General features: G+C 38.3%; 1 protein-coding gene across 3 annotated transcripts in view; it reads left to right on the forward strand.

The window, feature by feature from the left end:
• The window catches only part of LOC140303956 (calcium-dependent secretion activator 1), a 628,956-nt gene that overhangs the window by 23,978 nt on the left and 592,047 nt on the right, over positions 1-12,931 (forward strand). For all 3 annotated transcript variants that reach the window (XR_011915223.1, XM_072382952.1, XM_072382951.1), the window contains exons 2-3: positions 4,721-4,801; positions 5,518-5,754. Coding sequence is in view for 2 of the 3 variants with exons in the window: in XM_072382952.1 (XP_072239053.1) it covers positions 4,721-4,801; positions 5,518-5,754 (318 nt within the window). In the remaining variant the exon portion in view is untranslated. The remainder of the gene's footprint in view (positions 1-4,720; positions 4,802-5,517; positions 5,755-12,931) is intronic.

Below are 12,931 nucleotides of genomic sequence, written 5' to 3' on the forward strand. Positions count from 1 at the left end.
GAAAATACATTACAATGAGATCTTTAAGATATGATGGAGCTCGGTCATTAAGAGCTTTATATGTGAGGAGAAGAATCTTAAATTCTATTCTGCATTTAACAGGAAGCCAATGAAGAGAAGCTAAAACTGGAGAAACATGATCTCTGGTGTTAGTTCTCATCAGAACTCTGGCTGCAACATTTTGGATCAGCTGGAAGCTTTTCAAAGAATATGTGAGACAGTCGAATAATAAGGAATTACAGTAGTCCAATCTTGAAGTAACAAATGCATGAACTAGTTTCTCTGCATCACCCTGAGACAGTGAGACAGTGCTCAGGTCCAAAGAGAACAACTTTAGTTTTGTCTGAATTTAGAAGCAGACAGTTCTGAGTCATCCAGGTCTTTATGTCTTTAAGACACGCTTGTAGTCTGACCAACCTATTGGTTTCATCTGGTTTAATAGACAGGTACAGCTGAGTATCATCAGCATAACAATGGAAATTTATACCATGCTGTCTAATAATGTTACCTAATGGAAGCATGTATGAAGTAAAAAGAATCGGTCCAACCACAGAACCCTGAGGAACTCCATGACTTACTCTGGTGTGTGAGGAAGATTCTTCATTTACAAGAACAAACTGGAATCTATCAGATAAATATGACTTAAACCAGCCTAATGCAGTTCCTTTAATCCCAATAACATGTTCAAGTCTCGTATCAAATACAGCACTGAGATCCAACAGGACAAGCACAGAAACAAGTCCGCTATCAGAGGCTAAGAGGAGACCATTGGTAACTTTCACCAGTGCTGTTTCTGTGCTATGATGCACTCTGAATCCTGACTGAAACTCTTCAAACAGATTATTTCTATGTAAATGATCACAAAGTTGAACTGCAACTATTTTTTCAAGAACTTTAGACAAAAAAGGGAGATTGATTATAGGTCGATAATTAGCCAACACTTCTGAATCAAGAATAGGTTTTTTAAGTAAAGGTTTATTTACAGCAACCTTAAAAGTCTGAGGTACATATCCTGTCAACAAAGACCGATTGATCAAATCCAATATGGAAGTGTCAATTAAGGGGAAAACATCCTTGAACAGTCTGGTTGGGATTGGGTCTAAAATACAAGTTGATGGTTTAGAAGACACTATTGCTGTTGTTAGCTCAAAGAGATCAACAGGGCAGAAGCTGTCTAAATACAAATCAGGTTCGAAATATACTTCTAAAGCTGCTCTACTTGATGATACATCAGTGATAATAGTGGGAAGGATTCCATTAATCTTCTCTCTGATAGAAACAATTTTATTTATGTAGAATCTCATGAAATCATCACTGCTGAGAATTAAAGGAATACATGGCTCAACAGAGCTCTGACTCTTTGTCAGCCTGGCAACAGTGCTGAAAAGAAACTTGGGATTATTCTTATTCTCTTCTATCAATGATGAATAATAAGCAGTTCTAGCTTTACGAAGGACTTTCTTATACGTTATTAAACTATCTTTCCAGACTAATTGAGACTATTCTAAATTAGAGGAATGCCACTGTCTCTCCAGCTTTCTTGCAGTCTGCTTCAACGCACACAGCTGTGAATTATACCAAGGAGCCAACCTCTTCTGACTGATTACCTTCCTTTTCGGAGGGGCAACATTGTCCAGTGTTGTACGCATTGAAACTATAGTGCTGTCAACAAGAGAGTCACATGGCAGTGAAGAAAAGGATGATGAAATCAACTCTTTAAATCTGGTTACAGAATTATCTGACAGACACCTTCTATATGTAAAATTCTTCTCAGAAGCCGTATAGTCAAGTAATGTAAATTCAAAAGTTATTAAAAAATGGTCAGACAAGACAGGGTTATGAGGGAACACTGTTAACTGTTCACTCTCAATGCCATAAGTCAGCACAAGGTCAAGGGTATGATTAATGCAGTGAGTAGGTCTGTGAAATCCAGTAGAGTCTAATATAGAATTAAAGTTAATATTTAGGCTGTCATTTTCAACATCTACATGAATATTAAAGTCACCCACTACAAAGACTTTATCTGTACTCAGCACTAACTGTCATAAAAACTCTGAGAATTCAGACAGAAACTCAGAATAAGGGCCAGGTGGACGATACACAACAACAAACACAAGAGGTTTTTGTGATTTCCACTTTGGGTGGGAAAAACTGAGAATCAGAGATTCAAAATAGCTAAAACTAATCTTGGGTCTAGGACTGATTAGTAACCCTGATCTGAAGATATCTGCCACTCCTCCTCTGCCTGTGGTTCGAGGAATGTGAACATTTAAATAGTCAGAGGGAGTTGATTCATTAATGCTAACATGATCCTCCTGCTGCAGCCAGGTTTCTGTAAGACAAAATATATCAATATGATGATCACAGATCAAATCATTCACTAACAGAGACTTCGAAGGGAGAGATCTAATATTCAGCAAACCACATTTAATAGTTTGATTTTTTTGTTCAATTAAAGTTTTTGATTAAAATTTTTTTTGCTCCTTTTGTGTTTTTTTATTGAGGGGGGGGGGGGGCAGCATCAGGTGGGGAGCTGCAGAGAAGTGTGTAAGACTACAACTCTGCATCGTGCGATGGTGAACCACGGGCTTGACTTTAGGACTATGACTCCTCTTCCTGACAGTCAGCCAGCCACTCTTAAGTCCTGGCTGCTCGGGATCTGCTAGGGGACGACGAACAGAGCGAGCTACGCTAGGTGGCTCCGCACTGGCTAAAGGGGCCTGGCTCGCTATCGGCTGGTTTTCAACAGTGCAGAGCCGAGCTTCCAATTCAGATAACCTTGCCTCCAAAACTACAAAAAGACTACATTTGTTACATGTACGATTACCACTAAAGGAGGCAGAGGAGTAACTAAACATCTGACACAGGGAGCAGGTGAAAGCAGGAGATGGAGGAAGAGAACTGGTAGTCATGCTAAGCTAGAGAACCAGACACACCGCTAAAAAGTGAAAAATAAAGACTAAAAATCTGTAAGAGTGAGCGTTAGAATATAACAAGTATGCGATAGAGTTAACTATGCAAGATGTGTAAATTATAGGGAGAAATAAGGTGATTATTAGTAGTTCAAGAGGAACAAGAAATGTCACAGTGCACACACAAAGCAACAGGAAGTGATGCAATACCTCTGTCTTACCACAAAGCAAAGCCGCAAAGTGACCAATCTGTGTATATTGGCATTTCTTTTATTTGGTAGCTTTCCTTTTGTAAAACTGAGGTCAATTCAAGCAAGAACTACTTAGTAGCATTGTGAGACTGATTCAGATTAATTCCGATTTTATTCCTTCTTTGTAGGTGATGCCCCTTTTTCCTTAAGTTTTTTCCCCCTTAATTTAATAGTGAGTATACTACATCTGCTTAAATTCAACACTTTCATTTTCTACTTGAATACATTATCCAAAACTGAATTATTTGGTCAAAGCAGACTAATTATAGAAATGACCAAGCTTTCATTTAATTTCTAAGAAAAAATGTCCCAAACAAGTGGCTAAGAAGACGGGGAAAAAAAACATCCATTTCAATTGTTTTTAAACACTTAGTCAGTTAAGTTAGTTTTATGCTGACAGCAGCAGCAGCTCTGTGTATGCGTTTCTGTTCAGCTGCAACTATGGGAGGAGCTGTGGTTCTGTCAAGAGGTGCTGTAGAAGATGTTGTCCATGACCTGAGTTATCAAAGACTATGAAATTCATTTAAACGTTGTTGCAAATGAATATCCATTTAGAGACTAAATTGATTAGTTTCTTATTATACAATTTTTGATAACTCTACCCTGGTCTGCAAATGAAATTATTTTATCCTATTCTGGATATCTATAACTCATCACCCACCGTGACACAAACAGAGACTCCAAACTGCAGACTATTACAAAGAACTGGTGGAGTGAAGATCGCTGGAAGTACAGGTAGATGCTGCAGTCTGTCTGCTTGGTTGCCAATTCCATATTGAAATAGCGTCAGCATTTGTTATTATGTAATAATACCACAACCAATACTACTTTTGTGCAGTACTAAAGCTGAATCAAGTATTTAAATGGTGTTCTCTGCACAACACATAATTGTGCCACAACCATAACAGGCCACAGACCGCCTTGTTTGTGAGTAAAGTCAGTGATAGAACACACAACCAAATTTGATGACATGGGACTCATGTTAATAATGGAGGAAATTGGGGAATTACCTTTGAAATATATGAGGGGGAAGTCCAGGTCAGAATATTCAATGAAATACTCAATGAATGCTCAGTAACTTAATTGTAAAAACAAAATATTTATTAAAAACCCCTTGCATACTTTAAGTATATTTGTGTATGTTTAGTTTTCTGTCTGGATGTCAGAGGGAGAAAATAAAATGGCAGTCTATACAAATTATTATGATATGCCAGAATTGGAATGAGTGGAGAGTAATCATTTGTATTCACTGCCATTTTATTTTTTCTCACTAGTGTGTATCATCACCTGTGTATGATCACATGTGACTTTCTTTCCTTTAGGGCTATGACTATTTTATATTGTATATCCATTATATATCCATTTAAATCAAATATTACATTTCCATGGATAGTTTTTAGATATGGAATATGAAGTGTGCCTGGTATCTAGAGTCAATTTTAAGTTTAATTCATGTTTCCTTTACGTTAATTCAGTTTAGTTAAAAAAACTAAATAAAACTATCATTAAAACAACATATGGTCGGTGTTTGTCTAAAATGTGTGTCTGTTTTATCAGCTGGACAATCCAGATGAGCAGGCAGCTCAGATCAGAAGAGAACTGGATGGGCGACTACAGATGGCAGATCAGATTGCTCGGGTAAGAGATGAAGAAGAATGGAAGGTGTATGGAACTTTGAATATGCTGTATGAAATAACATTTGATTTTAGATTGATATTTTTCTTTTAATGTACATCTTGGGTGTTATGATAGATTTTTGTTGTAACATGATTTACAACAATTGCTTTTCCTTATGTCTATTTATAAAGCACTCAAAATGAGCTGTTTTAAATCAATTGATTTAGATTATCAATCTATATCTGATTTTTGTGAAAAGCATGGGCAAAGAAAAATACAATTCAATATTGACATAGATTGGAATCACGTACATTAGAATTATACAATACAGCATTGCCAATGTAGAGGATGTGCTTTCTGGGCATTCTTGTTAACTAAGTAGATGAATATCATCACCTGTGTATGATCACATGTGACTTTCTTTCCTTTAGGGCTATGACTATTTTATATTGTATATCCATTATATATCCATTTAAATCAAATATTACATTTCCATGGATAGTTTTTATATATGGAATATGAAGTGTGTCTGGTATCTAGAGTCAATTTTAAGTTTAATTCATGTTTCCTTTACGTTAATTCAGTTTAGTTAAAAAAACTAAATAAAACTATCATTAAAACAACATATGGTCGGTGTTTGTCTAAAATGTGTGTCTGTTTTACAGCATTGCCAATGTAGAGGATGTGCTTTCTGGGCATTCTTGTTAACTAAGTAGATGAATTCCTGTTTTATTAAGCTTGGAGGAAGATTCCCACGGTTTGACTCCAGAGAGATGGAGGTCATGTATATTGAGGAGCTCCGATCCTCTGTCAACTTGCTAATGGCAAATCTGGAGAGCATGCCTGTATCCAAGGGAGGAGAGTTTAAGCTTCAGAAATTGAAACGAGGCCACAACACCTCCATTATGGATATGGGCCAGGAGGATGAAAACACACTCTCCAAGTCTGATGTTGTGCTGTCATTCACCCTGGAGGTAAGCAAATGCCTATTAAATGGTTCAGGTAAGGTTTGGTTGAGTTATTATACTTGTATACATTAAACAAAGTAAAGAGAGAAGAGATAGAAGATATCATGGCACAGAAGCACAGAAGGCTCTCTCTTGAGGCAGTTTTAAAAAAATATATATAAATATGTATCCTGTGCTACCATAGACATTTGGCCATTTCACCAAAGGCTTGGGCCAATGTGACAAGAAACTAACAAAAAAACATACTTATTCATAATTATATTTATCGTGAGCATTATATTGCATTTCTGTGTGAATGTGCATATGATAGAGGACAAAAGAACTGAGTCTTGAGTTCTTGAAAAAATAGTTGCAGCTCAATTTTGTGATCATTTACATAGAAATAATCAGTTTGAAGAGTTTCAGTCAGGATTCAGAGTGTATCATAGCACAGAAACAGCCGTGGTGAAAGTTACCAATGATCTCCTCTTAGCCTCTGATAGCGGACTTGTTTCTGTACTTGTCCTGTTGGATCTCAGTGCTGTATTTGATACGATCGATCACAGCATTCTGTTACAGAGACTTGAACATGTTATTGGGATTAAAGGAACTGCATTAGGCTGGTTTAAGTCATATTTAGCTGATAGATTCCAGTTTGTTGTTGTAAATGAAGAATCTTCCTCACACACCAGAGTAAGTCATGGAGTTCCTCAGGGTTCTGTGGTTGGACCGATTCTTTTTACTTCATACATGCTTCCATTAGGAAACATTATTAGACAGCATGGCATAAATTTCGATTGTTATGCTAATGATACTCAGCTGTACTTATCTATGACACCAGATGAAACCAATAGGTTGGTCAGACTACAAGCGTGTCTTAAAGACATAAAGACCTGGATGACTCAGAACTGTCTGCTTCTAAATTCAGACAAAACGGAAGTTGTTCTCTTTGGACCTGAGCGCTTCAGGGAGAAATTGTCTAGTTATATAGTTACTTTAGACGGTATTTCCTTGGCTTCTACTTCAACAGTGAGGATCCTTGGAGTTATTTTTGACCAGAATTTATCATTTGACACACATATAAAACAGGTTTCGAGGACTGCCTTCTTTCACCTTCGTAATATTGTTTAATCAGGAACATCCTGTCTCAGGGTGATGCAGAGAAACTAGTCCATGCATTTGTTACTTCAAGATTGGACAACTGTAATTCCTTATTACTGGGCTGTCCCACATATTCTCTGAAAAGCCTCCAGCTGATCCAAAATGCTGCAGCCAGAGTTCTGATGAGAACTAACGGGAGAGATCATGTTTCTCCAGTTTTAGCTTCTCTTCATTGGCTTCCTGTTAAATTCAGAATAGAATTTAAGATTCTTCTCCTCACATGTAAAGCTCTTAATGACCGAGCTCCATCATATCTTAAAGATCTCATTGTAAGGTATTTTCCTAACAGAGCACTTCGCTCCCAAACTGCAGTTTTACTTGTGGTTCCCAGAGTTTCCAGTAGAAAAGTAGAATGGGAGGTAGAGCCTTCAGTTATCAGGCCCCGCTCTTGTGGAATAAGCTGCCAGTAAATGTCCGGGAAGCAGACACCCTTTCCGCTTTTAAGATTAGGCTTAAAACTTTCCTTTTCGATAAAGCTTATAGTTAGGGATGGCTCAAGTGATCCTGAAACATCCCATAGTTAAGCTGCTATATGTCACAGTTTATGTTTTAATAGTCTTGTTTTCAGTTTCTCATGTTTTCAGGTTATGTTCTTGTCATGTTTCTCCCCTGTCACGTTAGGTTCACTCATGTCACCTGTTTCATTGTTTACAGCTGCACCTCATTCACTAATCACCCCCTCCGCAGCATTTAGTCTCCTGGTTTCCTTTCACTCATTGCAGAATCCTCACCAACCCTTCATGTCATGATCACCGAAGTTAAGTCTGGTTTCCTGCCTCATGGCCTTGTTAATTTATTCATAGCCATAGTCACAGTTAATCTTAGTCTTGTTTTTTCTCACAGTGCCATAGTTTTGTTAAGTTTGCTATAGTTAAATGTTTTGGATATCCGGCCCTGCCGCACTTTCTGTTTTTGTCTAGCTCCCTGTTTTGTTTTTTTGGAAATAAACCATTTCAACTTTAAAGAATTGCATCTCGGTCCTACCTCTCACCCCCGCCCCTGACACTATAGGCTTAGACTGCTGGGGGACCTCATCTGTCACACCTTTCCTCACTGTGCTCTCTTTTTCCCCCTGTTTAATTTCTCAAATGATATTATGTACATGTGACATGGTGTTTTTTCCCCCTCTTTTCTGTCTTCTCAAACCCCAGCTGGTCGAGGCGGATGGCCACCCTTCCTGAGTCTGGTTCTGCCAGAGGTTTCTTCCTGTTAAAAGGGAGTCGTTCCTTTCCACAGTCGCCACAGGCATGCTCAGGACAGGAGATTGAACTGAAGACAAGTTTCGGTGCATTCTGTTGGTTTCCTTAGCTAGGATATTGTTTTTGAATTGGCTCTACATGAATGAATTGGATTATTTTGAAATGAATTAATTGGATTTCATTGGATCATGATTACAATTAATTGAATTCCAATTAGCTTGAATTGGACTATATTATTTAAGTGTCTTGAGATGACAATTGTTGTAATTTGGCGCTATATAAATAAAACTGAATTGAATTGAAAAACAGCTATCAGGCTGAACAAGTAGAGCAGACTCTCACTCAGTACTGGAAGTGGCATGAGGCCTGTAGATATCAGGACTACTTGAGTAGAAACAGGCTATGGACAAGCTTCCCCACTGACTTTAAGCCTGGAACAGGTACATGATATACAGAGAGGAAATGGACCTGGCAAAAGGTCTAGAGGCTTGAGGATGGGACCAGGCAGAATACCAGTTGAGATTCCAGCTGAGTCATAGACCCTTTGAGATTAAATTTATAATGACTTGGCACTATATGAATAAAACTGTCTTGAACTGAATTGGGACAGATGGGGTGGCTGAAGACCCTGGCTCTTGTAGGACAGGCCTAGCCAGTATGGGACCAATTGGGGAATAAGTTGCCCTTGAAGCAAGAACTTGGCTTAATGTGGTGTCAGCTGACTTTAAGGCAGGCAGATTGACTGCAGACCCTGGGACTGGTGGAATGAAGACCTTCACTATGGTGGGTTCCAGTTGTGGTTCTGGCAAGGCTTGCTTTGGCTCCGTTTGACACCCACTGGCCCTATTCACCTGACCTTCTTGGAGTCCAATTTTTTTATTTTTATAATTCTCTTTTTATTGCCTTTCCAACAGCGGTAACATTTACACAAAGAAAAAGAAAAAAGGTACATTCCAATATTAATATATATATCCACACAGAGTAAACATTGGCATTTCCATCTTTCACATGACAGTAACGCCCACCTTACCCAACACCATCACATTGTATTCCATATTATTTTACTATCAGACATTTGTCTCAATAAAAACATGACCCTTATTTGGCCCAGTTTTGTAAGGTGCTCTCAATTTTCTGAATAAGTGGAAGATTTTCTGTCATTGTTTTTTAAACCTGTGGTAAGCTTGATGCCTAGATATACCAGACCTGAAGGAAGCCATTTAAATTGACAATTTTCCCTAATCTTTCCCGAACTGATCAACAGTGGCATTGCTTCTGATTTTCCCCAATTTACTTTGTACTCCGAGATAAGAGAAAAATAATTTGGGGGGGGGGCTTAGTGAAGGGTCAATTACACAATCAAAATCAACACAGATGACAGACCGCAGTCCAGTAAAATCATCAAAGAAGGTTGCATGGTACTTGGGAAGTCTGTTGACATTGAGAAACAACACACGGGGGGAGGATTTCCACTGAAGAGCCATATATTCAACTGAAGCATAGTTGTCATAGGACATTTGGTTACATTGAAGGGAGTCACTAAATAGAACAGCTAGTTGTCCTCCTTTCTTATTCTGTCTGGGTTTACTCATCAAGCTGTAGTTAGGAGGGGTTGTTTCTAGAAGAACTGCTGCATGATTGTCCTCATTTAACCATGTTTCTGTTAAAATCTTGTTTGTGTTTTTAAAATAAGACCATTAATTAAAAAAGTTTTCACTTCCAAAGAGCTGACATTTAGTAAAGCTAGTTTCAGTGTGTTAATAGTACCATCTGTGCCATGGGCTGGCTGTGGCTGATGAGCAGTGAAAACAGAAATGTTTTGGGCTCTGAGGGTTGACTAATCTTTGTCTGCTACGTAATAAAACAGTGATGGAGGAAACTACTTCCATATCGGGCCCTGGCTTATCCTGGAAAGAGCCACAAGTACACACAGTACTGCCTCCTGGCCCGGCACATATCAGTTTGAACTTGTAGTATGAGGTACCAGCTTTGCTTTTGCCGGCCATTCAGACTGGATTTCATCAGAACTGCCTCGAGGTCACTGATCCTTTTTCAGAGGATAGTGTCTGGTTTGGGAATATCAGGGCAGCACCTCTGCTTTTTGCAGATGATGTAGTTCTGTTGGCCTCTTCAAGCTATGACCTTCATCGTTCACTAAAGTAGTTTGGGGCTGAGCAGGAAGGAACTGGGTTGAAAGTCAGCTCCTCAAAATCCGAGGCCAAGATGCTTAACTTGAAAAAGGTACAGTGCTCCCTCCTGGGCTGGAATTAGTGTCTGCCTCAAACAGAACAGTTAAAGCATCTCTTGATCATGTTCACGAGTGATAGCAATTAGGAGTGAGAGATGATTAGACAGATTTGGACTTAGTCAGCAGTAATGAAGGTGCTGCTCTGGTCTGTTGTTGTGAAAAGGGAGCTCAGCTAAAAGGAAAAGCTCTGATTTACCGGTTAATTTTAATTCCAATCCTTTCCTATGGTCATGAGACTGCATGTGCATATACAGGTGGTGAAATTAGTTTCCCTCAGAGGGTGGCTGGGTTTAGAGATAGGGTGAGGGGCTCAACCATTCGGTGGGTGCTTAGAGAAGAGCCCTGCTAACTGTGCATCTGAAGGAGTCAGCTGAGGTTTATCTGGACATCTGATAGCACCACTTTTCATCAAAATGGTTTCAGAGACAAAACATGAAAATTGTCATTAAGGCATTATCACAGAGATTAGAAAAAGTATTTCCCTCCATAATTCACCCTGATCAAACCATTTCTTTTTAAAAAAAAAAAAACTAAACAAATGCAGACTTCGATTTCATGCATGATCTGTTCAACAAGCAAACACCATTATTGTCACCCTTGATGCCATAAAAAAAGCTTTTGATTAAGGAAACTCAACTTTCCGTTTTGCCATTTTGAGGAAATTTGGCTTTCATTTACAAGTTCGAACATGATTCTTTACATCTCAACTTTGCCCACTATCATAACATCTCAGTTTCCCATTGCATAAAGAGGGTTTACCAAGGATGCTCACTCTCCCCCTCTCTGCTAACCATCTTCTCTGAAACGTTAGCCTAGCGGCAGCCATATACCACATCCACCGCAGTAAAATAATTATATGTCTTAGGACGTCCTTGTTACAGTGTGGTTTTTGACAACCTTAGATTTAGTCTTAGTCTTTTGGACTAAAATGCTTATTAGTTTTAGTCACATTTTAGTCACTTCTATATGTGATAGTTTTAGTCCAGTTTTAGTCAAGGTTTTAGTAAAAAAAAAGAAAAAAGAAGTATAATCTTTTAACAAATTAATTTAGGTCAATATTGGAGATTGCTGTTGGACCGTGTCACACATAAGTTGTGAAAATAGCAGATCTATAAGTTCAACATATTGCAACATACTGTGAGCTTGCAGATCGGCTATTTTCACCAATAATTACAATAATAAAATAATGGTTTTAGACATAAGGTTTCCACCCAACGGCAAATACTTTCTGATCGAAGGATTGTGCATTACACACAGATAAAGTAGTAACAGTGAATAAATGTTCATTACTCCAAAAAAGCCAAAAACCAAAACATTCTACTTTGTCAATTGTGGCTTTATGGATAAAGCTAGTAGACTCTACGCCAATATAATAACTCGACCTGTTTATCATATGACAAGTTACATGCTGATGGAACGTAAACACACAAAGAGATGACCACCCCGTCACTTAATGTAAACATGGCTAAACATGCTGCTAAAGTAACACACACATAAGCTAATGAATTGACGTTAGCATACCAAAGCTAATTTTAGCCTGAAGTTAGCAGCCCATTTGCACCAGGAGTATGTGGAAAACTTATTTATTTACAAGCTTACTATGAAATTTAGCCGATAGCATCACTTGTAACTTACCTTCGAAAAAATATCTGTATTTAAAAACAACACTGCCTTGTTACAAGACATAATAACACTTGTTTGGTGTTTTTTGTGAATTAAGAGCTCTTTACCTTTTTGAGATACTGAGGGGTGCTTGGGAGCTTGCCCAACCAGGTATCATGTAGTCTATAGACTTGGAAAAGTCTTAAGACCATATACATTGTAAATAGCAACCTAAAGAATTTACCCAAAAAAATTGCAGTAACAATTTGCACTCACCTTGTTTGGGTAGATTTGACTCCATATCTTGGGTAAAGATTACCTTAAATCAAAAGCTATAATCTATAAGCTATTAGTCCGTAAAGGAAACAGTCCTTCTCCTACTTCATGCTCTTAGATCTGTGAACGTTCTCCAATGCAAAAGCGACGGAAATGTGAAGCTGAAAAGCTTTCAACAAACCCACCTATTGAGTGAGCACCAAGATTGTTAGCAACTACAGCAAGTACAGTACCCTTGAGCACTTTGCCCAGACTTGATACAAAAATACCGTGATCTTCGAAGGACTTCAAATCTTTGAGCAGTGGCAGCACTTTTTGGTATCCATACTGCTTGACATCATCTGCCTTGCAAAGAATGGCTAAGTAAATTGAAGTTAGTGTAGATCGCAATGTGGCATGTATGTCTGAAAACACCCAGTACGCAGCTGTGACTTTATGCTTCTTGCGGGATTTTCCCAGAGGGTTGCAGACTTCAAAGTCATCTATGTAAATGATGAGTGAAAGTTTAAGTTCACCTTCACATGAAAAAGCTGTTTTCTTTTAAGAAAGATCCATCATCAAAGGATTTGTATCCAGAAGCGTAATATTGTGTAATATTGTGTTTCGAATGTGTCTATTGTTCATAAGTTGAGACAATAATGGGAGAATTGGTACATACTGATGTATTTTTCTCACGACTATGAAGTATGCACTCAACTGGTTCAATTGGCGAGAAATG

The sequence above is a fragment of the Leuresthes tenuis genome, unplaced genomic scaffold (assembly GCF_036924035.1).
Source record: "Leuresthes tenuis unplaced genomic scaffold, fLeuTen1.0.hap1 SCAF_3, whole genome shotgun sequence".
Taxonomy (NCBI): Eukaryota; Metazoa; Chordata; class Actinopteri; order Atheriniformes; family Atherinopsidae; genus Leuresthes; species Leuresthes tenuis.